Raw genomic sequence first — 25,897 nt, 5'->3', positions numbered from 1 at the left:
AATTTATTTCTTAATGTTTTAATCATATCTCGAGTTTTAAAATGATTTTCAAAATTTGTAAAAGGGATATGCTTCTTTGAAGAGTTAGGAATCAATGGAATCAATTTTCAACTCAATATGAGTTGTTTTAGGCTTCTATTCATTTGAAATACTCTGACAAGGTCAATTTACATATATCAATTTTGAAATATCTTGTTTTAATTGGATAAAAAAACCCAAATTCGGGTTTTTCTCCAAATATTTTCTGCATTTTTCGATTTTAGGATACTTTTAAGGTTATTAGTAACCTTCAAATCAAATTTCATCAATTTTTAATATGTTTATTGATTTTTTTTTATTTTTTGGAGCATAAAAAAGTTAAATTATAGATTTTTCTCATTTTTTTAATAATTAAAGCAAATCCATAAATGCCTACATTTATTTCTAACATGTTTGCTCATTTTGCAGGATTTTCTTTTTCTTTATTAAATCCTTAGTCAAATTATTTGGGCGAGTTACAAGTAATAGCACAGACTCAAGGTATTAAGTAAAATAAACTCTTGCATTGAAATACTATAAGTTATCAATTACAACTTAATGATTTAATACAAGTCAGAATTACTCAGAACATCCAAAGAAGATATGGTCACATGGCACTATCCGCAGCGACGACCGCAATTTCTTGTCATACTGTTTTCTTAAAAATATTAATTCAGAAGGGGTCAGACTACCTCGTCTGAGTAAGAAGCATAGTATCCATATGAATGTGCATAGTGTTATGTGTACAAGTATATGTGCAACATGTTTAGATAGAACTAATAACCTTTTAGACAAGTGTTAAATGTGCAGTTCACTAAGATCAAGTATTTCATAATATACTCTATAAACATCAAAGCATGATACATCATATGCATGAACCACATTTAGGTTATCCCGTTTCTGCATTTAAAGAAAATACATGTCTGAGCTATGCATCACACGAGTGAACCACAATCATACTCTAACCATAGAAACCTCAAGTATTATGTGCACACTTGAAAACTTTTAGAAATGTACTAACTTTAAGTTTCTCTTGTTAATTACCCTTTGGGTACGCACATGCATTTGACATCATAGCGGACCGAGACCACACAAGGGTCTATTATTTTATAACCCGTGTGACTAGCTGTACAGATATTCAAAAGAGACAGTTCACAATCGAGAGAGTACTCCCCAATGGCTAGAACTAGAATTAGGATGCACCATGTGCTTCTGTAGAAGACTTGGATCTACCACCTATGACGAATTGGTAGTCTTGCCCCCTTAACTCTGAGGACTGGGGACCGGGTGAGACGCCTAGCTCTCACAAAAACTAGAATGTCCCATGAAGTTTATAACATCTACCCTCTCCAAGGTAGACCATAGGTCCAGTAACATACACCGTCTTTCAGGTATACCCAGAGCCCTGGGAAAATCAGTAACATATACCGTTTTCAGGTATACCCAGTGTCCTGGAAAACCAGTAACATATACTGTCTTTCAGGTATACCCAGAATCGCATATTTATTTTATATGTGCATATTTTTCATTTTTGTTAGTTTGGGTCCAGTAACATACACCATCTTTCAGGTGTACCCAGAGCCCTAGGAAACTAGTAACATATACCGTCTTTCAGGTATACCCAGAATCCCAAGAGAGACTGGTAACATATACCATCTTTTAGGTATACCCAGAATCCAAGATTTGCATCTATGTGATCATTTATTAATTTAGCTTTTGTTTTTTGTGCTAGGGTATACGTATCATACCCCACTGGTTATTCTACCATAGAGCATAACCCAACTTTAACATTTCATAAATGCTTGTATGGCACCATCAGCATTCTGCGAAGGTGTAAGCTCAATTTTAAACTTTCACATGCTTATGGCAGGTCATATGCATTTTATTTAGCTAGTTTTTGCAAACAAGCACATACAAACCGACACTGGACATGAAAATAATCATTTGCATACAATCACCATGAAATCAATTCGCATCATAAGTGTCCACATGGCACCACATGAGTTTTGTATGCCTAGCTTCCCCCTTGTACCACCATGCTATTGTAGTTTTCCTTAATCGAGTAGTTATAACACACATATGTCATTAACAACAAACAATTCAGGCATTGAAACACTGGTCGCAACCCTCATAGGTCAATCACTTACAAAAAACATGTGCAACATGAATATGTTATCTCATTCATTTGCTACTTCATCGACACATAACGTTCTTTTCATAAGCACATAATAAAATCATCATGCTATTTAAACGTGTACACTAAAAGGAGCTTTTGCCGTAACCAATGTATGTGTGCATCAATGTGTTTCAGACATACTATGAGTATGTGCGTAATAGTGAATCTCAAATATACACACATTTTATTTATAGGAGAAATAACAAGTATAATTGGCATTTCGCAACTCGAGAAAGATAAACATCCATTTCAAGAACAACCAGTGCAAAAATTGCAACTCTAGCAAAAGTGTGTTTGCATACACTATGATGGTCAAAACCATTCAAACTTGTATTTTTCTTTAAAGTGTCAAATAGAACAAGAATATGTATACCATTGACGTTTTGCAATTTTGAGAAATTATTTTCTTATAAGATTGTACTGAGCCCCTTTATCTTCTCAAAATGTTTGATCATATATATATTTGTGAAATCTATGTCCAACAAAACTTATATATCTATGTGTAGGGATTTAAGAACTTAAATTAGTCAAACCTAAGTGCTAAGACTTGTAACCATTCAATCGAGATTCAAATCCAAAGCATTCATTTTTATTCCCAAAGAACATAAATGACAAAATTCTTGGATTATTTATTCATTCTAGTTTACTATTTAAAGATTCTTCGTTATTCATCCTGACTTGGTATTGCGGATGTTTGTCGAAACACAGCCTTGGATAAGTCATTTAGTGAATCCAAGAGATCATCACACCTAGCTTCTCAAGCCATCTAGTCAAGCAAACAAACTATCATAAGTTTCCTGATCTAACTTAACCACAACGCAATGTTAATAGTGTTCCTATCAGTATATCTAGGTTTTTGATATTCATGCAACAAATCAATTTCTTCAAACAACAAACTTAACTCAAATTTTATATACTTACAGGGCTCTTACAGGGTCACTAGAAGGTCCATGAACCATATATTATTCTTTTTTCTTTATTCAAGTATTGTAATAATTCATTAATGTGAATTTTATTTTATGCTTAGTTTAGAATGAATGAACATTTAGATTAAATTTCATTCATTTTACTTTTCTTTTTAAGAAATCCACTATGAAAAATACGAATGACACATGCACCATTTAATAAAGGATGAATAAAACTAAGTAGAGTTTGTATTCATGGCCATAATTGGAATATGAATAATACTTAGAATTATAATTCTGTATTAAAATACAAAAATTGACTTACACTCTTAAGTCAAGTTCAAAAATCATCATATTTCAAGAAAAATACATTTACTCCCTTTATTAGAATCTAATGTGAATATTAAATTAAAGTATATTCGTGGCCATAGTCATAAATATATGAAAATTTAATTTAATTTTAATTCTATAAAGGCACAAAAAATTATTTTATTCTTTATTAGAATTTAAATAAAGATTAAATTAGAATATGTTTGTGACCATAGTAATGAATATATTAAAATTTAATCTTGTTTTAATTTTATTAAAGAATGAGATTTGCTTTTAAATTCCAATAAATTCTTTTAATGTATTCATCATTTAAGATAGAATTTCATCATTCTTTTTCAAAAAATATTATTCAAGTTATTTTTGAATTTTCAAGTGATTTTTGAAATAATTTTCATTTCTAAATTCAAAGTTATTTCTCAATTTCCAATTTTTGATTCTTATTTTCAATTCTAACTTTCCATTTTTGAATTTTTAAATTTAACTTTGAAATTCATTTTCAATTCTAAGTTTTAAATTCAATTTCTAAATTTTAAATGTTTGTTTATTTCAATTTTAAATATCAATTTTATTTTCTATTTTTGAATTTCAAATTTTTACTTTGAATTTCACTTCAAGTTCAATTCATTATTTCTTTTACAGTTTTGAATTCTATTTTCACTTTAAATTCAATTTCAAATTTTCCATTCTAAAACTTCAATTCTTAATTTGGAATTTTATTTCAATTCTCAATTTTTATTCTAAATCAAATTTCGAATTTCCTTTTTGAACTTCTAAATCCTAAAATTCTGAATGCAATTCTAAGTTTGATTTCTTAATTCAATTCTCAATTCAGAAATCAAACTCTAATTTCAATTTTCTAACACAATTCAGTCCAGATTTCAAATTTTAACTTTGAATTCAATTTCAAAAACTTCAAATTCAAACTTTTAATTCAAATTACAAATTCTCAATTTCGATTTCTGAAACTTCAAAATCATCTCTTAAAGGATATTTCCAAATTCAATTTCAAAATTACTTGGAGAATTCAAATTTCAAAAAAAAATTCAAATTTCTAAAAAAAATTCAAAAGCATACACATTCTCGAACTCAAAATCATAGCACAAGCCTAATTCAATATGCATTTAAGACTTAGAAAAATTTATTAGATAAATTTAGGCAAAGCAAAGGCATAAATTTTATCCTTGGTTCGATTACCCCTGGTAAAGGCGCCAAGAACGGTTGAACCTCATACCGACGAGCGAATCCTGTCTCCCCATTTTCCCATAAATTTCAAAACAGAGGTGAGTAATTTCAAAATATCTTTACAAAAGGTCACGCGAGACCTTGCGAGAGTTTTTCTCTTTCTTCCCTTAAAAAGAAATATTATTTTTTTTTGCAATGATCACAAGTTTGGCGACCGTGATGGGACTCGTCTTCGTCTGGTCGAAATTATGCCTTTGCCTTGCTTAAAATTGTCTAAGTCATTATTCTACAAATGCCAGCTTCATTTTAATGCAAAACTTAGGAGCCTAGATTCTGTCCCAACTGACATGATGCATATAGGCTTAAATATGGTTTGGTAGGACCAAATTGAGAAGATTTATTCATGTTCACTTAGACTTAGGTCTGAAATACAACTCTCATCAAATCTAGGAATTGAATGCAAACAATGTATGCAAGTTTGTGCTTCTTTATGATTTTTAAAATTCTATCTCTTTAGGACTTTGCATTAGAAACGTCTGATTTCTTGCATGTTGATCATATTTCAAAATATCATCCCTACCTATATTGTCCCGGTCTTCATGTTGCTGAGCTTTCTCACTGAACCATAGTTTAAGAAAAAACCTCACAACTGGGCCACTTATTTGGGCTAATACCCCCTGCCACATACTAACGACTATAGTCCAAAGTATATCGGCAGGTGCTCAAGGATGTTGAAAAAACCATTACCCTAAAATTGGAGATATTTTTTATGCCACGTACTTCAAGCTTCAGCTTGGGTATATCGGCATATCTTGATTGAATTCAAATGATCTAAACCTTAGAGTTAGGATTAAGATCCTACAAGCTCTTTCAAAATTTGAATATTAGAGTCAGCTTCTAGAGAGTGTTGTTTTGCACATCATTTCTTGTATAGTTTTGCTTTTAATGTGAATGTTATCTGGTAACCCTCATTTATTTTAGGTATTTCTTTATATTTTCAAAACCCTGGATATTCCTTCCAAAATTTCCCTCTACTTTCAAAAATCTAGGCATATATTTTTCTTCTTTTGATATCTCTTATATTTCTTCATAATAAAACTCAAAAACCCTGAAAATCTCTTTCTAAAATCTTTTTTCAAAAACTCCAGATGACTCTTCTTTTTCTTTCCTCTAGATCTCGATTTCCTCAACATCTACCTTCTATTTTTACTTCAATAAAGTCATGTATTTTTTCTAACTCTTTCTACTTTTAACCTTCTTTAGTCTCATTCAAATGGCGTCTAGTTCACTTGATACCATCTTTCCCAAAGACCATATCTCATATGAGATAAGGCAAGGATTCCCAAATCACCGTGTCATTCACACCTGTCCCTTCTTCCCTCGTTGGTACTATTCTTAGTTTACCAACTTCTTGCGTATGTTCCCGGACCACCTGGGTGACTGCGGACTAGAACTGGAATCAGTAGTAGGCAAGCAGACTGTCAATGGAAATCTGATTCAAGCTCTGGCAGAATGGTGGAATCCTCGCACCTGCATATTTTGGTTTTCATGAGAAGAGATGACTCTGCCGATAGACAAGTTTAATGACATTATAGGATTGCCAGAACCAGCTGGTCAGCCAGATGATCCCATCGAACAACAATTTTTGATTAATGTCAAAGGATTGAATATCCGAGATGCGCTAGCCAACGCGATCGAAAGTAGATCTTGGTCACTTATCGAAGCAAATGGAAGCCAGTTCATCGATTTGTTTGGGCTCTGTTGCAAGTATGGGGCACATGAGGAGATTGACACTCTATCCCGAACAACCAAAGAAAGGATTCAGCATGCCATGGTCCTATGCATAGTGGGACTAGCTTTCTTTCAAGATGACCAAAACTTTGTTGATATCTGAGTTGTCCAACTCTTGCGAAGATGGAGGAGTCAGCAGACCTGTCGTCTTTCCATTTCCATGTCCGCCCTAGACTTCCTCTACCGTGGTTTAACTCGTTTCGCCCTTGGTGAAACTATCTTGGTAGAAGGGTGCATCTATGACCTGCAGTCGTGGTTCTTGTGACATGTGCCATCAAAAGCTAGTTCATTCAGATTTAATGGTAAAACACCGTAGTCTACTTCTCAATATCGAGCCTTAATCGAGAGTCTGCATCAAGATGAGATCGTTTGTGTAAAGCCCACAATATTTATGAGATAATAAAATATGATGTGTTTCAGTTAATGAAATTTCTGGTATGATTATGAGAATTTTTTAAAATTACATATATATGATATACGAGGCCTTAAATCGCGTAAGTGAGATTAACATAGCAATCAAAGGTAATCCGTGATGAATTAACTTCTAAGAATTCTAGGGTGAATTTATATATATATATATATATATATATATTTAGTTTATCCCCAAATTTGGGACCCAAACAAGAAAAAAACCTCGTTATTTTATGTGAATTACTAAAAATGTGTATTGATAGAACGTGAGTCATAACGAGAGCAAATTTCGTGAGAGATGAAATTTTCTATAGATAGCTTTGAGGATTTAATTGTAATTGCAAATTTAAGAATGAAAATATGTGGTGATATTTTATTTTATTCTATTATTTAAAGAATTAATAAGGATTTATTCTACTTTTTTTTATCGATATTGAGCTAGGTTCGACTAGGGGAGGGTTGACCAAGCCCTTGGTCGACCACTTCTATTGGAGTTGGATGACCCTAGCCATAAAGACCAGCTGGTTCAGTTGACCAGTTGGGACAATGGCAAATTCGTAAGGTTAGAGCTAGATAAAAAAGGGAGGGCCACAATTGGCCCTACCCATGAGAGTGACCTCATGATAATGCATGGGGCATCATCATGAGGGTGGGGCGCCCCTCCAAGCATCAGCATGGGGCTGCGCCTCATGGGATTTTTGAAATCCCTTCTTGGCGCCTTTCAAGAGAGCATTAAATGAGGCAAGAAGCCTTCATTGGGTGCATGGGGCGCCAGCCCCATGACACCCTTGTAATTTCTCTAAGGCTATTTGAATTCTAGGAAGTGTATGGTGGAGTGAGCGGCTATGGGGGGCATGAATCACCCCAACCACTCATCTTCTACAGATTTAATCCTAGCCCTAGAATTGTTTAACACTATGATATAAAAGTTTTTAATGAAGGAGAGAGAGAGGGGGCTTGTAGTTGGCGAGTTTGGAGTTCTCATCTCTCTCTCTCATTCTCTTCTCCATAGCCGAGTGGTGTGGGTTAGCCACCACTTTCGTGGAAGCCTTAGCTAGGCAACCAAAAGCTTCATCACCTCCCTCACCGTCCGAATAATCAAGGTGAAGATTCAATAACATGGTTTTTGATTTTTCTCTTAGAAAATGGTAGATAACTTGAACCATGAAACCTTGAAGCCATTTGCATCCGTGCTTGCATAGTTTCTTGGTGGATTTAATAATACATTCCATTCTTTTCTTATTTTTTTGTGTGTTTGAGCATCTCCTCTATTTTCAATCCATGAAAAGAAAGAGGATGCTCCAAACAAACAGATTATCATTTTCGCGCATTTTTCCTCTAGTTTTGCTTGTTGTTCAAGAAAAAGAAGAAGAAATTGTTCCTTTCTCTATCTATTTGCACTCAGTCAATACACTTGCGTTCTCTGAAAATAAATTTCCAGATTTGCCAATGCTTCCATGTTTTATTTTCGCGCCCTTGTGCTTGCTTGGTATCGCCCGAACCCCATTTTTTTCCTTACGTTTACCTTTTTTTTTTGCTTTGTTGCAGGGTTCGGTTGGTTTGTCCTCTACTGGAACAGACCCAGTCAGGTGCACCCAAGCTCCTTAGCTTAGCCTTGTTTCTCTCTTGGAGCTCGCGGCAGGCCACTAGATACGGGAGGCACACGGGTAGCCTAGCCGACCAGGGGGCCTGGACCGGGCCCCCGTCCTTTGACAAAATCTGGTATGAGCCCATGGGTCCAGACCAGTGAGTCTGTCAGACCGAATGGTCTGGTCCAGAGGACCAGACCGTAGGCCCAACCTTCCTCATTTTTGCCTTGGCGCCATAGTGGCCATCGGGTGCTAGCCGCACCCGGATAGCCCCGACTTTGGACCACTGTCCCCTAACTTGCATGTCTGGTCTGAACCGTGGGTTAAGACCAGAATTTTTATCAGACCTAATGGTCTGGTCCAGAGGACCAGACCCACACCTAAACCCTATCAGTTTCACTCTGGTGCAGCAGTGGGTTGTCGGGTGCTAACCACACCCGGAAACCCTGTTGGTCGGGTGCCTTTATGGTTAGCTGCTACCATCGGTAGCCACCTGGTCCGAACCTTGGGGTTCAGACCAGAGCCGTGTCTTGGCCATGGTCAGGTCCAGAGGGCCAAACCTGTGGCCTTTCTTTCTGCCTTGGCATTAGGCTGGCCGCCGGGTGCTAGTTGCACCCGGGTAGCCTGCGGGTGTGGGCCCTTTGCTCTGGGCCTGCTGCTACATGGCAGCTTCAGTCTGAACCCTTGGGTTCAGACCAGGGGTGGTCCTAGACTGTGGTCTGGTCCAGAGGACCCGACTCGACCCTCTTTCCCCGCGGTTTGCCCTTTAGCTCTTGTGCGGGTGCAGGCTTAGGTGCCAGGTGCTAGTGCAGCCGGGTGGTCCAGCCTACCCTGTTGGGCCCTGGTCTGGACTGCACCCCGGGTGCAGAGCCTGGACTGAACTCTTAAGTTCAGTCCACGCCTTCTTATGACCTATCACAACTGGTCCGAATGGGCCAGCTTCCAGGGTTGGGTCTTGTTCTTGGATGGAACACCGTGGATGCGATAGAGAGAATGCAAGTCAATCGCGAACCAGTGGAGGTTGAGATATGTGGGTTCGCTATCCAGTAGACCCAGTTGGACACTTGGCACACTTTGTGCCTTATTCAAATACATGTTTTGTGGTCCTCCGGGTCCCAACTAGTGTTTTGGACGCGTTGGTACTTCGTACCTCATTTTTGACATTCGAGTAGCCGAATGGGTGTTGGGGTCCGGAGTAAACCACGTGTTTCTCCGAAGTGCCGTCTTGGCAGCATTAGTATGAGTTGTCGAGTGAGCTTTACGCTGCCCACATGTACATAGGTTTTTTCTTCATCTTAAAGTTTTCGATAGTTACATCTATAACCATCGTTTTGGTACCGTGGGATTTCGCAAGTACGGTAATTTCCCGTGGAAATGCTAATGTAATTCCCATAAGTTGGAAATATTCTAGACTTTATTCTCGACATGTAAATGTGTCGAAATCATGAGTCTTTCCTATGAAAGTAGCCTCGCTATGCGAGAATTGTCTTTTTATGACATTTGAAGTTCTAACTGCTTGGAATTGTAATCATAAGCATGCAATACTTGTTTCAGCTTAATGTACATGCAATTATGATTAATGTTATACTCTTTGAATTGCATATCTCTTAAAAATGTGGAATGGTACACTCACTTGCACATTATCATGTAATTGAAATGTGTTTTTCCTAGTTATGCATATGTATCTTTACCTCTGTTTCATAATGGTGCGATTAACTTGAGATTATGTGGTTCTTAGCATCGCACGTGCACATAGCACATCTTGACACTTGTACTACTTAGTACATATCTCAAAAGGGTACACTTTGGTTTCATGCTTGAGGCATTGATGAGTGCACAAAGTGCACATTACACATGAGATGTAAAGAATGACGAAAACCTTGGACACCATAGGGTATGAGCAGTACACTGTTGTGGTTTTTAGACTCAGTTGGAGTCTTTGGGCGATGGCCTCATGTTCGTGAGTGAGCTCACACATGTCTATACCCTAGAATGAAAAGATAAAATGGTGTTATGATCACCTTCACAGGCGGTGTTTTCTTTATTGGTCGTGTGAGGCTGAGCACGTGAATAGGCAAGCTAAGTCCTCATTTGCGTACCTCGCAAGGACCACGAGGCATAAATACCTCAAAAAGATGCATGACTTGATAAATGAGCCTAAGAAAGATAAACTCATCGTGCCCCATTTATAAAATGGTTCACCTTAGAGAGGGTGGATGGTACAACCCTGAGTGACTAGTCGTTACTACGATACACATTTTGACAGAAGCTGTAGAATCCTTTGACCTTTAGTCACTCAGAGTTAGGGAGATCGAGGTAACCTTTTAAGGTACCTTACTACTGCAGTAGTATGGATTGCAATCCTTACCTATGCGAGGGTCTCTCTCAGCTGTGTGTTGCTCGCATGAGGTTTACACAAACTATAGCATCCCTGGTTACCACATTAGAAATTGAATAACAAACATCGAGTGCGTGACTTATAGAATGCGAGGTTCCTTTGCGTACCCGAAGGAGTAATCAGAAGAACTTAAATACTAACCAATCACAACTAACGTACCTTGGTAGTTCTTTACTTGCTACTTTGTTTACTACTCTCGTTCTGCTTTCATTAATGTTCTTAGCTACTTGTGTACAGTAGATGTGTAGTTCCTTATTTTACTGCTATAACATGTACTCTTGTTATATTTGTTGTTAATCAGATTGGTAGCATGTGCACTTACCTGACACATGCACATTTATCTGCTATGTCATATGTTCTATGCTACGTACCTTTTTCCTCTGTAGAAATGGATATATGATGTTGATTCTTTACCACCTTGCAAGAGTGTTGACCCTATTTCATGGAGATGCAGGTGATGAATAGATACAACGGCGATGCAAGGGCGCATGGTCTGGAGGCTTAAAGACCCACACTTAGTTGTAGATCCTGGCTCCTTGGGGTTTTGGGGGAATGTTCCTCTTATTTTTGAGAGACTGTGAGAAGTGATGTACTTGTCTCATTTTGTATTCAAACACTTGGGGTTGTATATTTTGGACTTGATGGATATGTATCACTTACCTGTGACCCACTCAGACTTGCAGCCTTTTTACCCTTGTTTGCCCCTTTCTTTTGATTATTTTCGCTGTTGTCATAAAAACCAATTCAAAAAAAAAAATCTCTCAGAAATCAAAGGATTTTTTTTTCAAGGTTGGGGTTTGGGGTGCCATAGAGATTGGTATCAGAGCAGCTTTAAGTGTGGTCCAAGACTTCAGTGTGCATCGTCCATCGCACTGTAAGTATGTCTAAATTTGAATTTATGTTATTTTGATATTCTTTAATTCTTAGTTAGAATTATATGCTTGATTGAATATGTATGGGTTATATGTCGACGAACCCAAGTTACGAGAAAATTCTTGAAGTTGTTCAAGACTTGGTTCTAGGTGAAGAATCCTTGGGCTGAGTTGTTTAACACCTTGCTCGAGGTGTTGACATGATGGAACATTAGGCACCTTCATGTGCCAGGTGTCTTGTGGATCATGTGAGACAGATCTGTTCCCATGAGTTGTGTGATTGCTCCTATTATGGTCTTAGAGGGCATATAGAGGTGGAATGTCAGACAAAGCTTCGCGACAAATTTTGGCGAAGTAACGTAAATGATATTGATGACGTATCATTAGTCACTGGACCAAAAGTGGTGGAAGTCGACAGCTAGGAAAGAGATAGGCGTCGTTTGCCAAACTCTCCTCAGTACTCACCGGAATCCTATCCTTATGCACTTTTCTCAGAGTTTGTGCCAGATCCTCCTGTTCCTCCAGTACTAATGGAAGTTTAAGAAATATCAAGTACACTCCTAAGAACTTCTGTTTTCCCTCCTCGTATGAGGCCGCGACAATGTGAAAGTCGGAAGGATTATCGAGACTTTTACACCAGCAAGTCGTGATGATGATGTTCTGATGTTTTGTTGGAAACACTAAGTCAGTGTTCCATTTTTGGATTTGCTTATGTGATTGGATGTGGTTTGTAACTCTGTCTTTGAAAAAGGGTATTTTTGGCATGTAATGCATGAACTTCTTTATTGTTGAAATGAAAACTTGCCTTTGAGAAATTGTCTCGTTGAATATACGATCTTTGCTTGTTTAAAGATGGTGTGGCATGCTTGTTGTGATGATATGATGGCATCGCTCAACAACCTCACAGAGGTCATTAGCCTTCAGGCAGAAACCATGCGAAACATGGGTGACCATATTCAACAGGCCACTCAAGGTCAAGAGACACCAGCTTCAGCTCCAACTTCAGTTTATGTTACTGTGGTTTCCTATAAATAGTTCATGGGTATGAACCCTCCATCTTTTGATGGGATATCGACACCAGAAGCAGCAGAGGACTGGATATAAGAGATTGAGTGAATCTTTCGTGTCTTGCAAGTGAACGATGAACGGAAAGTAGACTTTGGGACATACCGCCTTCGAAAGGATGTGGAGAGGTGGTGGGCTACCACTTGGGAGATCAAGTTCGAGAACCAGCCTGTCACTTGGGAGCAGTTTGTAGAGACTTTTTACGCGACATATTTTCTAGCACATGAGAAGAGTAAGAAGATGCAAGAGTTCCTCGATCTACAACAAGGAAACTTTACTTTGGCAGAGTATGTTACTCATTTTCACAATCTCGAGCGATACTGTCCTAACTTATATGCCACGGAGAAGGATCGAGCATTGAACTTCGCTCGAGAATTGAAGCTCATTCTTCGCACGAAGGTGTATACTCGTGCTCCGATGATAGTCAATGAGGCTCTAGAGACAACTTCACTTTTAGAACAAGATTGGTCCGAGTCTCAAAGAACACAATCTTACAAAGGTCAATAATATCAACAACAACAAGGCCAAAGAAGTTGGCCTAAAAAGAGACAGTTCCAGAAGCATCAGAATGGAAAGAAGTTTCATCCACCTATGAAGAAGAACAGATTCAACAACAACAACAACCAACAACAGCAACATCAGTATCGACGACCCCAGCAGCAGCAGCACTAGTATCAGCATCTTCAGCAACAACATAGACAGATCACAGCAGCACCAGGATGTCTGAAGTGTCCTGTCGACCATCCGGGTTGACCTTGCCCTCGTGATACCGAGGGATGTTTATATTGTGGCAAGATGGGCCACTATATAAAGGACTGTCAGAAGAAGCAGTCAGACGATCTAAAGAAAAGTGTTCCAAGAACGTCACAACCCGTGCAACAGAGAAAACCTCAACAACAACATCAGCAGTCGCAACAGTCACATCAGCCAAGGCAAGGCAACCATAAGACAATCACAGGTCGTGCCTATGCAGCAATAGTAGAACAAGTGACCAAGAGAGAATTTGTCCAAGGTACTATTCCAGTTGCTGGTCACGCAACATTTACGTTATTTGATTATGGTGCTTCCCATTCTTTCATATCTGTCAGATTTGCTAGGACTTTGACTTTGACCGTAGAATCTTTGAATTACCCATTGGAAGTTCGTACTCTGATAGGTGATTAGTCATTTTATGAATCATACATTCTGAGCATCGAGGTGTCAGTGGTAGGGCAAAACTTGCCAGCTGACGTAATCCTGCTAGATATGACTGAGTTCGACGTCATTCTAGGCATAGATTGGCTGTTTGAGTATCATGCTCAAATTCTCTGTAGAGAAGGCAAAGTAGTCATATTCCTGCCTAATCATCCTATTTTGGAAATCAAGCTTTCTCGACCGTTGCGAGATAGCCGTTTGATTTCTTTTTTCAAAGCCTAGAAGTATTTGTGGAATGGGGGTACAACGTTTCTGGTCAGTATCACTCCAGTTGAGCCTGAGTTAGTTTCGATCAAGGACTTAAACGTAGTTCAAGAGTTCCTCGATGTATTTCCAGAGGAATTTCCCGAATTACCCCCAAAATGTGAGATCGAGTTGTTGCCTAGAACTACTCCTATTTTCAAGGCACCGTACTATATAGCTCCAGTAGAGCTCGAAGAGTTGAAGCGGTAGTTGGAAGAACTTTTGGAACAAGGTTTTATCTGACCTAGTACATTGGTGTGAGTTTTATGAAAACCCTTTTTAAAACAATATTTTTTTTAATGAAAATCTAGTGAAAGCCAGACACCAAAAATATAAAAACCGGCTCGCACGAGTGGTGGAGTCCCGGTCAATCTCAAGGAACGGAAAATACTTTGTATTCAATCACACAATCTAAACTACTATTTATTGCCAAAATAAAAGAATTAATTAGATAATTAAATAACTAAGGGAGTATGACCCTACGCAGAGGCCTTAAACAAAATAAATGGTTTTATTACAGACCCAATTAATAAAATGAAATAAACCCTAATCTAAAAAGAAAAACAAAAGTGTCTTCAGTGCTTGAGTCCTTGTTCCCTTTGAATTGATTTGCTTCTCTTTGTCCTTCTCTCTTTTTGTTTCCTCAATGAAACAGGTAATGCATGTTTTCTTTTGCCCTCTGAGGGCTCCTTGAGGGCACCTTTGAGGGCTTGAGGGGACCTCAGAGGGTACTTTTAGGGCACAAAAAAGGCTCTACTGTACTTTCCAATGCTTTCCTGCAAAAAAAAATGAAGACAAAAAAATGCAACAGAACGAATAGAACTAAACAAAATCTAAGACTTAAAAATCAATAAAAAGAATTGAACTAAACTAACTATTACACTAGAAGACGAAATAACAAAACTAACTTTCGAACAAACACGTAACTAATTGAATCAACTAATCTATATTAAAGCAAGAAAGAAACTAACTAGAATAAATAAACTAAGAACATGAACTTAGACTGAATAAATTTAATGCAAAAAATTACTAACAAGAATTGTAAATCTAAAACTAACTACATAAAATCTAACTAACGCTAATTTAAACTAAAACATGAAGGTAAAAACTATATTAGCAGATAAACTATGTTGCACTAATGATTAATTGACTTAAACTATGTAAAACATTCTAGTGAGCCAAACAAATTAACAGAACGTGGGTATGGAACAGTTAATGAAACTATTAATCAAAATACAACAAAACAAAATGCTAACTCTAATGTTAATCTAACTAATGCCTACCTATCAATTAATTGCCAGATTATACTAACCTAAGCTACCAAACAGCCAACATTAACTTAACCAAAACACAAAATGTCAAAACTTAATATCTAAAATCAATGAAACACGTGAATACCTAGTATAAATTAATGTTACTACTTACCACTAATTTATGTTAACCTAAGATAACAAGATCCTAAGCAAACTAAGATACGGTGTTAACTGCCATCAATGACTAATGAACTAATACTACAATGAGTTAATGTAATAAATAAAATAAACAACCAATGCAATGTTTAAAACAACTAATATCTAATGCAATTAACGGCTATGCAATGAATAAACAATGCAACTAACTACCTAATGCAGCACATAACTAAAGCATCTAATATAATAAACAATTAATGAAATAAAATATTGAACTATTAATCCAAATGTAACACCTGAATCAATAAGTGACTAATTAACAAAGAAATAACTAAAGCAACAGATTAAACCGAATGAACACACAAAATAAAATGCAGTGAAGAAAGATCGACTGATAAAAAATTATTAACATGCTGTATGCAAATTGCTATATGCTATTCAAAGTGTTGGATCATTTTTCGGATCACACAGTTTCACAATCGTCATCATGATATAAAACACGAAATAAATAAAGAAATTCAGCAGTGTAAATAGCATGATTAACAGACGACCGAAACAGCAACAGGGAGCAAGCATGGCATTTTCCACATCAGACCAAAATCCAGACGATAGCATTAGAGCAAACAGAAGCATAAAACATAAAGAAAACAACATGCACATGTTTAGATTATGCAGCAGGCTAAGGCGTACGAAAGTACTCCCCTTAAAGAAGACTCGCCCCCACATACTGTGCAAATGAGGGTCCGACGTCCTTCCCCCAGGATACAATAGCCACGACGAACCGAACGGTGCACTCCGGCGGGTCATCCTTCGAAAACAGCCTCTTCGAACCAAAGTTGCAGAACAACCCCTTTCGGGATAACTAAGGAAAGAGAGAGAGAGAGAGTAACAGAGAGATGGGAAATCGCAGAGCTTCGGCCAGAAATCGCCTGTCTCAACCTCTCCGTAACCCCAGCCCTCACCACGCTTTTATAACCCACGAACGGTTATGAAACGTGGAAGGACCCATTACGGATTCTGAGGAAACGTGATCCGTTAACGGTCTTTGAAAGATCGAGACCCGTTACGGAATCTGAAGCGTCATAACGGGCACGGAATACGAGGAGTCGTGACCCGTTATCCATTCCCATAACCCGTTACCGAATCCAAAGAAACTTTTGGTAAAAAGATACTTGTCTTGATTGGATATGGCCCTAAAGGGCCAATTACCCGAACCCGAACCCGAGCCCGGCCTGGCTCGGCACGGCACGACACGACATGACACGACACGGCGGGCGGGCGCGCGCGCGCGTGCATGTGTGTGGTGGTCATCCCACTCCCTTGTTCTCAGGAACAAGTGTATGAGTTCACTAATTGCTTATAAAGCTCTCAGAAAACTCAAGCAAAAGCAATATGGGATTATTCCACCTCATCAAGACCACCTCTTTCAAAACAGCCCAGTTTCTCCTTTGAATTCTCTCTCTACCTTCCTTCTTACACCTAACATTCCCCCACAAATTCAAAGAACAAAACGGGAGGAAACCAAGATGCAAGATGAGACAATCTGCAACAGGACATATCATGCTTTCAGCAATGGTACCTTCCGGTTTGAACCACTACCTTAGTTGACTAACTTTACCCCCACAGGAACGAAGTGAACTGAAGTCTTGAACTTGAACCTTTGGTGTAGGAGTGTCCATCAGCAACAACATGATAAAGGTTCTGGTTGTAATCTTTAGGGGCGGCACGTTAATGGCCATGCGCCCGAATCCTGTTTCATGAGTGACTTTAGGAATAACCCAATTCCTTAAACTGCGGCCACACAGTCACACTCACATAGGTGGGCTTCTCCAAAGATGCACTGCTAACATCTCGCCTTGAAGACTTTGAACCCATTCAGAGTTTTAACTCTTCCTTAACTTGCAGCTATAGCACCTTTCCAGAGTAAACAGAAGAACAGACACATATACAAGGTATCAAATTTAATAAGGTGCTATCCAGTTCACCCTACAGCTTGTTATTACCATATTGAACCTACTTTGTGGGATCTCTACTCAGATAGGTTGGGTTGCTACTGTAGATGAACTACTGATGGGTTTCAGTCCCATCCCCTCTCTGGATTTTAGGACTAAAGACTTATCTAGTCCTTTCGTTAATGGATCAGCTGTGTTCTCTTTGGATCCAACATAGTCCACAGCAACCACTAACTGAGACACCAGTTCCCTTACAGATTTTATTCTGACTTGGATATGTCTCCTCTACTTTTGGTTATATTTTGTGCTTTTAATCTTTGCAATAGTGGCCATATTGTCACAATGCACAGATATCACAGGAATTGGCTTGCACATTAAAGGAAGTTCCTCAAGAAGTCTCTTTAACCATTCAGCTTCCAATCCTGTAACATCTAAAGCACAGAGTTCAGCCTCAAAAGTAGACCGAGACAAGATGGTCTGCTTTACTGATCTCCAGGCGACTGCGCCGCCACCCAAGGTAAATACATACCCTGTCACGCCATAACTGCCAGAGTTCATGGCTATCCAGCTCGCATCACTATATCCCTCAAGAACTGCAGGGAATCTCTTGTAATGCAAACTCAAGAATATAGTCCCTTTCAGGTATCTAAGTACCCTGTCCAATGCCTTCCAATGAGTGCGATTTGGACAACTTGTGTATCTACTTAATTTGGTCACGGAGAACGAAATATCCGGTCTTGTGCAATTTGCAAGATACATCAAACTTCCAATAATTTGGGAATACCTCAATTGAGACACAAGAACACCAGTCGTATTCTTATGAAGAGGGATAGAAGGGTCATATGAAGTTGTTACAGATCTCCCTTGGTTATAGCCAAATTTCACAAGTACTTTCTCAACAAAGTGAGATTGTGAAATGGTTAACCCTTCAGCTGAACGAGTCAGCTTTAAGCCTAAGATCACATTTGCAACACCCATATCCTTCATATCAAACTTACTACTAAGAAACGACTTTGTCTCATTTACAATTCCCATATTGAAACCAAATAATAGAATGTCATCAACATACAGGCATAAAATAATACAACCATCACTTTTTACTTTATAATAAACGCACTTATCAGATTCATTGACAACAAAGCCAAATGATAAAATAATATTATCAAACTTTTCATGCCATTGTTTAGGGGCTTGTTTAAGTCCATATAATGACTTAACAAGTCTACAAACTTTATCTTCATTACCAGGAGCCACATAACCCTCAGGTTGATTCATATAGATCTCTTCTTCAAGATCGCCATGCAAGAAAGCGGTCTTCACGTCCATTTGATGGACCGAGAGATCATAAATGGAAGTCAGTGCAATAAGCACTCTAATAGTGGTCATCCGGGTAACCAGAGAATAGGTATCAAAATAGTCTATTCCCTCCTTTTGTTTGAACCCCTTGGCAACCAGTCTCGCCTTGTACTTGTCAAAGGATCCATCTGGTTTCAACTTCTTCTTAAAGATCCACTTGCACCCAATTGTGGAACTACCACGAGGGAGGTCAACCAGTTCCCAAGTACCGTTAGAGATAATGAAGTCTATTTCACTCTTGATGGCATCTTTCCAATGCTTTGCTTCAGGTGAAGTCATTGCATCTCGGAAAGTGGGAGGATCGTCTTCGATAAGGTAAGTGATAAAGTCACTTCCCAAATCCTTGGTAATCCTTGGTCTCTTGCTTCTTCTAGGTTCAACCACTTCCTCAGACTCATCGGGTCTAGGATGGGAACAAGATGGTTCTACCCCCACATCTGTCATCCTTTCCACATGTTCGGGAATGGAACCAGAAGTTGAAGGTATATCTAAAGAAGAAAGATTCTGAGGTACACCAACTTTCATGGGAAATACATCCTCAAAGAATATAGCTGCTCGAAGCTCTACAATAGAGTTAACATCTATGCCAGATATCTCAGACTTAATTACTAACAACTTATAGGCATAGCTGTTCTCTACATAACCCAAAAAGACAACATCTACTGTTTTAGGACCCAACTTCTTCCTATTGTGTTCTGGGACAAGTACCTTAGCAAGGCACCCCCACACTTTAAGGTATTTTAAGCTAGCTTTCCTATTTCTCCAGAGTTCAAAAGGGCTACTATCCTTATGCTTCTGAGGTACTCTATTCAAAATATGGCAAGCCGTATTCAGAGCATCCCCCCACATATAGGTAGGTAATCCAGAACTCCCAAGTAGAGTATTTATCATGTCAGTTAGGGTTCTATTCTTTCTTTCTGCAATCCCATTGGATTGAGGAGAATATGGAGCAGTAAACTCATGAACTATTCCAACAGATTTGCAATATTCATTGAGTTTATTAGAGGTATATTCTCCTCCTCTATCAGACCTCAATCTTTTAAGTTTTCTACCAGTTTGTGTTTCTGCTTCATTCTTAAAATTAAGAAACTTATCAAAAGCTTCATCTTTTGATTTTAGCAGATACACATAACAATATTTAGTGCCATCATCTATAAAAGTGATAAAATACTTTTTATGATTTCTGGTTAATACTCCATTAAACTCACAGATATTTGTATGCACCAGATCCAATATTTCAGAATCTCTAACAATCGTATGGAATGGTTTCCTACATTGTTTTGCTTGCACACAATTTTTACATTTTTTAGTTTTATCAATGGAATGCTCAGAAATCATTTTCAAGTACATCATGCGTTTCACAGAGTTGAAATTCACATGACCTAATCTATTATTCCATAAGTCAGATGATTCTATGTTATAAGCAACATTAGACAATGAGTCAAAAGAAACATCATTTTCTAATTTATCACTGCAAACATGTTCAATACGAATTTTAAATAAACCATCATCTAAATACCCCTTGCCAATAAAAGTTTCAGAATGTAAAATAACAACATTATTACATTTAAAGTTAAATTCATAACCCTCTCTAACAAGACATGAACCACTAAGAATGTTCCTTCTAACTACAGGCACATGATGCACTATGTGTAAAGATAGAACTCGTCCTGAAGGAAACTTCAGATCCACGCGTCCAATCCCTAACACCTTTGCAGCAGTTGAATTGCCCATAGTCACGGATCTGCCTGCAGCAGCCTGGTATGAGATAAAGACAGACTTATCAGCACAAACGTGCACATTAGCCCCAGTGTCAACCAGTCACTCAGTTGGCTCATAAACGTGATAGATTTGTGGGTTAACAGAAACATACCCAGTACTGGTCCCAACGACCTCAGTCACCATGTTGACTTGAGGCGTTCCTTCTGTGGTCCCATGAGCTTTGGCCTTCTTGGAAGGACATTCCTTAGCCCAGTGCCCAACCTGCCCACAGTTCCAGCAAGGTTTGTTCTTTGCCTTTTTCTGGAATTTGGCCTTAGGTTTAAACTGGTTTTTCACTGCAGTTCTTGATTTTTGTCCTTTGCCCTTAAAAGCTCCGGTCATCATGTTCACCTTAGGCGGTTCAGTTGGCATTACGATCTGTTTCTGGCTCCTATGCTTCTCTTCAATGGCAATGGCTACCATAAGATCATCTAGAGAAATTTTTCCTCTACGGTGCTTGAGAGACATACCGAAGTCTACCCAAGACTTAGGAAATTTCTCTACAATGGCCATAACTTGAAACTTCTCAGGAAGTTTCATTTCAGCCTCAGCCAAACTATGGAGCAGTAGCAGAAACTCGTGTGCCTGCTCAGTGACCGACTTGCCTTCTACCATCTGATATTTCAGAAACTTGGCAACAGAGTACTTTTCAAGACCTTGGTCTTCGGTATTGTACTTCTTGTCAAGTTGATCCCATAAACCCTTAGCAGTGGTAGACGAAGAACAGTACACATCGAACAATGTGTTGGACAGAGCCAACAGTATGCAACCACGGCATATACTGTCCTTTTCTTTCCACTCTACAGCCGCAGTAACTGCAACAGGGTCAGGGTTAGTATCAGACACCGAAGGGCAGTCGATTTCCAGAACATTCAACAGCCCTATCGTAGTGAACCAGATCTTCATGCGTTGCTGCCAACGCTTGAAGTTCTGTCCGACAAACTTTTTTGGCATACCGGACATGTCCACTTTTGGTACAAAAGCGGAAGAGGTCGACATGCTTAGAATCTTCTCTAAGACTGTTGGATCATTTTTCGGATCACACAGTTTCACAATGTCATCATGATATAAAACACGAAATAAATAAAGAAATTCAGCAGTGTAAATAACATGATTAACAGACGACCGAAACAGCAACAGGGAGCAAGCATGGCATTTTTCGCATCAGACCAAAATCCAGACGATAGCATTAGAGCAAACAGAAGCATAGAACATAAAGAAAACAACATGCACATGTTTAGATTATGCAGCAGGCTAAGGCGTACGAAAGTACTCCCCTTAGATAAGATTCGCCCCCACATATTGTGCAAATCATGGTCCAGCGTCCTTCCCCCAGGATACAATAGCCACGACGAACCGAACGGTGCACTCCGGCGGGCCATCCTTCGAAAACAGCCTCTTCGAACCAAAGTTGCAGAACAACCCCTTTCGGGATAACTAAGGAAAGAGAGAGAGAGAGAGAGTAACAGAGAGATGGGAAATCGCAGAGCTTTGGCCAGAAATCGCCTGTCTCAACCTCTCCGTAACCCCAGCTCTCACCACGCTTTTATAACCCACGAACGATTATGAAACGTGGAAGGACCCGTTACGGATTCTGAGGAGACGTGATCTGTTAACGGTCTTCGAAAGATCGAGACCCGTTACGGAATCCGAAGCGTCATAATGGGCACAGAATACGAGGAGTCGTGACCCGTTATCCATTCCCATAACCCGTTACCGAATCCAAAGAAACTTTTGGTAAAAAAATACTTGTCTTGATTGGATATGGCCCTAAAGGGCCAATTACCCGAACCCAAACCCGAGCCCGGCCTGGCTCGGCACGGCACGACACGACATGACACGACACGGCGGGCGGGCGCGCGCGCGCGTGCATGTGTGTGGTGGTCATCCCACTCCCTTGTTCTCAGGAACAAGTGTATGAGTTCACTAATTGCTTATAAAGCTCTCAGAAAACTCAAGCAAAAGCAATATGGGACTATTCCACCTCATCAAGACCACCTCTTTCAAAACAGCCCAGTTTCTCCTTTGAATTCTCTCTCTACCTTCCTTCTTACACCTAACACAAAGTACACGACTGCAATATAAAACATTCAAAGTGAACGACTGCAACTGGAGTATGCCCAACAACATCATTTTTTTTCTTCACAGCGTGAAATGCTGTGTATTTTTTTCTTAAAAAAAACTAAACTAAACTAATGTCAGACAACGATAACAATAATCAAAGCAACTAACTGAACCAAACAAAGATCAAAACAAGAAACACGGTTAAGGAAATCTACTCTTTGCAAAAACAAATAAAGAGAAGGGGAAGAAGAGACTTACTGAGATCAGCTGGATGGGTTGAGGAAAGAGCGGCCTCCCACGATCTATGCTCATCACGCTACACCCCTTGACGATAGTCAATGAAGAAGATATCGGTGAAGGGAAAGGGTAGAGGAAGGAAAGAAAAAGAGAAAAAGGAGTAGAATAAAGAAGAAGAAGAAGAAGATGTTGGCTGGAGAGAGAGAGAGAGGAGGCGTGAACTTCAAAATTGAAAGACCCCTTTTTTTCTGCTGTAGTATACTATTTATAATATTATATTAGGGTAAAACAATTTTTTCAAAATAAGTCCAACAATTTTAAATAATTTCCAAAAGACCCACTTTAGTAAAACATGTTTTATTGTCTAAAAAACAAACTTCCTAAACTAATTAAAAATTACAAATTAGCTAATAAAAACCTAAGCAAACTAAACTACAATTAAGAAATTCTAACTGTAATAGAAACACTAAAAAAATATATGCAGGGAAAGCTTTGAAGAATACGATTTTCTAATAAAATTCAATTCAATGCAGTTTATCAAAACTAATGGTAAAAAATGGGGTTTTAAGGCAATTTTAACATGAATCATGCATAAATATTGATTAATAAAATGTGAAATATATGCATGATCAAATACCTCCATGCTTATTGATTGCTAGTCCTCGAGCAAACTTAAGCAAAAACAAAAATGATAAACTAATCAAAACAAAAACCTAACTCACTTTCGTAGGAATCACAGTTGCATTTAGCACATGCAACAAGCCCTTTAAACCCCTGGGTTACCCCAGTGGACGAGTAAGGTCTCGTGAGGGTTTGCAGTGATGCTACCCACAAACATCTCTGTCATGTATGTATAAAAATTTTAGAACACAAAGCATTATCAAAACATGATTATTTCAGTTAAGGAGTTTGTTTTCACAATTATTTCATGTCATTGCATTATCAAAACATGATTAGAGTCTTCTACCTGCCACCACAAAATAAGATATTTTCTTTCACTTTTCTAAATAGCATAGTCATTTATGTTTCATTCTCAGAAATTCAAATACATACATGTTATTATTTACTTATCCTCACTCATATGTGTTCTGCATAAGTTTTTTTTTTTCAATATTTGCTTCTAAGCAATGAACTTTTCTCTTTTACGCTCTCTTTTTTTTCTTGATTTTCAAATTTTCACACATTTTTTTTTCTTTTATTGAGCACTATATCCAATTTCCAGTTTTCGTGACCCGTGTAACGAGCTTTGGGTCAGTGACTCCCAGACCAGATGACCTTAGGGCACCAGATACAAAGTATCCCTCAGACTTAATTGCTCGAGTCACTAGACCTTCAATTTTTATAGTTTACGTATAGTCTACTTCTCTGTCATGTGCAATGTCAATATCTATTAGGCTTTCTATAAAGTCCATGTAATGAGCTTTCAGGCCGGTGGCTCCCAAACCAGATGGCTTTAGGGCACCAGGTGTAAACACCCCTCAGGCTCTACTTGCTCGAACGAAATAGGCCACAGATATCAACATAGACAAAGAATTGACTTCCTTCATTATCCTTTTCGACATGAAACTCAAACACTTCAGCTTGTGTCTAAACCCAGCTACTAGGAAGTACGAAGATATCAATCAACTAAACATATGCTCTTTTTCACTTTTTGAGCTTATAAATGCAATATTGTTCATTTACTTAGTTTTCAAAAATAAAACTGTGCATATTCATACTTGTGATTCAAAATAGACTCTAACATGCATCTATAATCATTTTTTTGAAATCCACATAAACAACCATGGTTTTCTAGATCCGTGTTAGAATTTTTTTTTGTGGGGCTTAAAAATTCTCTAAAAACGTTAAATGTTGCAAAGCAGTCATATAAGTTCAAACTCATTCCCTAAAAGCCTAATTTTAATAAGTTGACCTAAAAAATGCAAGTACAAAGACATGAAAAGTTTAGGTGTGCAAACTACACCCTCCCCCATGCTTGAATGACACTGTCCTCAGTGACACTCCCCCATGCTAGCATGAAACTAAGTGAATGCATATGAGAACGAAATGAATGAGAGAAAAGGGTAGAGGTCACCTAATCTATACGGTGAAACCTTACCTGATACGACATGCGAATAGTTCTGAATAGGTGTCACCTGTCTCACAGTTCACAACTCATAGAAATATGCAAAAGAATGCAATGCATACATGATCTAGGCTTGACGCTCATAAAGAAAAACTACCTAAAAACAAAAAAAATACTAAAGCTACTCATGGTACATCACAAATATGGGTTGCCTCCCATAAAGCGCTAAGTTTTACGTTCCCAGCCAAACGGATCCCTGAAAAAAATCCTTCATCGTCCATGAGATCAATGGACATAAAGTCAGGCTAAATCGGGCTCTCTATGAAAAAGAGTGTCATCTGTGACACTACGCATTGTATTCCCGCCCACTCGACCCCGAAAAATAATATCATGACTCTCGCTACAAGAAAAACAGAGGTTAGTCTCCTATGAGAGACTACTCTCAAAAGGAGAGTCTAGGACCGATCGACTATCGATATATACAACCTCAAACAAGTGGTGGTTTTGATCCTTCTTGACTAGGTCAAGCATCTTTTGCATCTGCACCTCTTGCCTGCTAAAAGCAATCGGTGGTCTGAATGCCTGGGAGATTGGGGCTTGGTGAATATATGATGATTGTAGAAGTTGTGGGCCTTGCCCCTTCTCCTGGGGCCTAATGGAGAAGATTGACTCATCAGTGAGTATGACATTGGGTTCATGAATCGATTCCTGAATGGGGTGACACACCTTCCCATTCCTAAGGGATGTAACAGATTTAACCTGTGCAGGATGTGAATCTGCGGGGTGCAGGTCAAATGACATAAGATCCTTTCCCTTTGGGTTGACAACAGACTGACTAGATAGGTCCCCCTCGCTTTGCCTACTGAAGGCTTGAGCCAA

General features: G+C 38.5%; 1 protein-coding gene across 1 annotated transcript; it reads left to right on the top strand.

The window, feature by feature from the left end:
- Positions 1–12,524: 12,524 nt before the first annotated feature.
- On the top strand, positions 12,525–13,244 carry LOC149813323 (uncharacterized). Its single transcript, XM_089991102.1, has 2 exons — positions 12,525–12,645; positions 12,808–13,244. The coding sequence occupies exons 1-2, from the start codon at positions 12,525–12,527 to the stop codon at positions 13,242–13,244; spliced, it is 558 nt and encodes a 185-aa protein (XP_089847228.1).
- The last annotated feature ends 12,653 nt before the right edge of the window (positions 13,245–25,897 follow it).

The sequence above is a fragment of the Nuphar pumila genome, chromosome 16 (genome assembly GCF_984573655.1).
Source record: "Nuphar pumila chromosome 16, dmNupPumi1.hap1.1, whole genome shotgun sequence".
Taxonomy (NCBI): domain Eukaryota; kingdom Viridiplantae; phylum Streptophyta; class Magnoliopsida; order Nymphaeales; family Nymphaeaceae; genus Nuphar; species Nuphar pumila.
The sequence above is the reverse complement of the archived record's forward strand: the minus strand, read 5'-3'. Positions and strand labels throughout refer to the sequence as shown.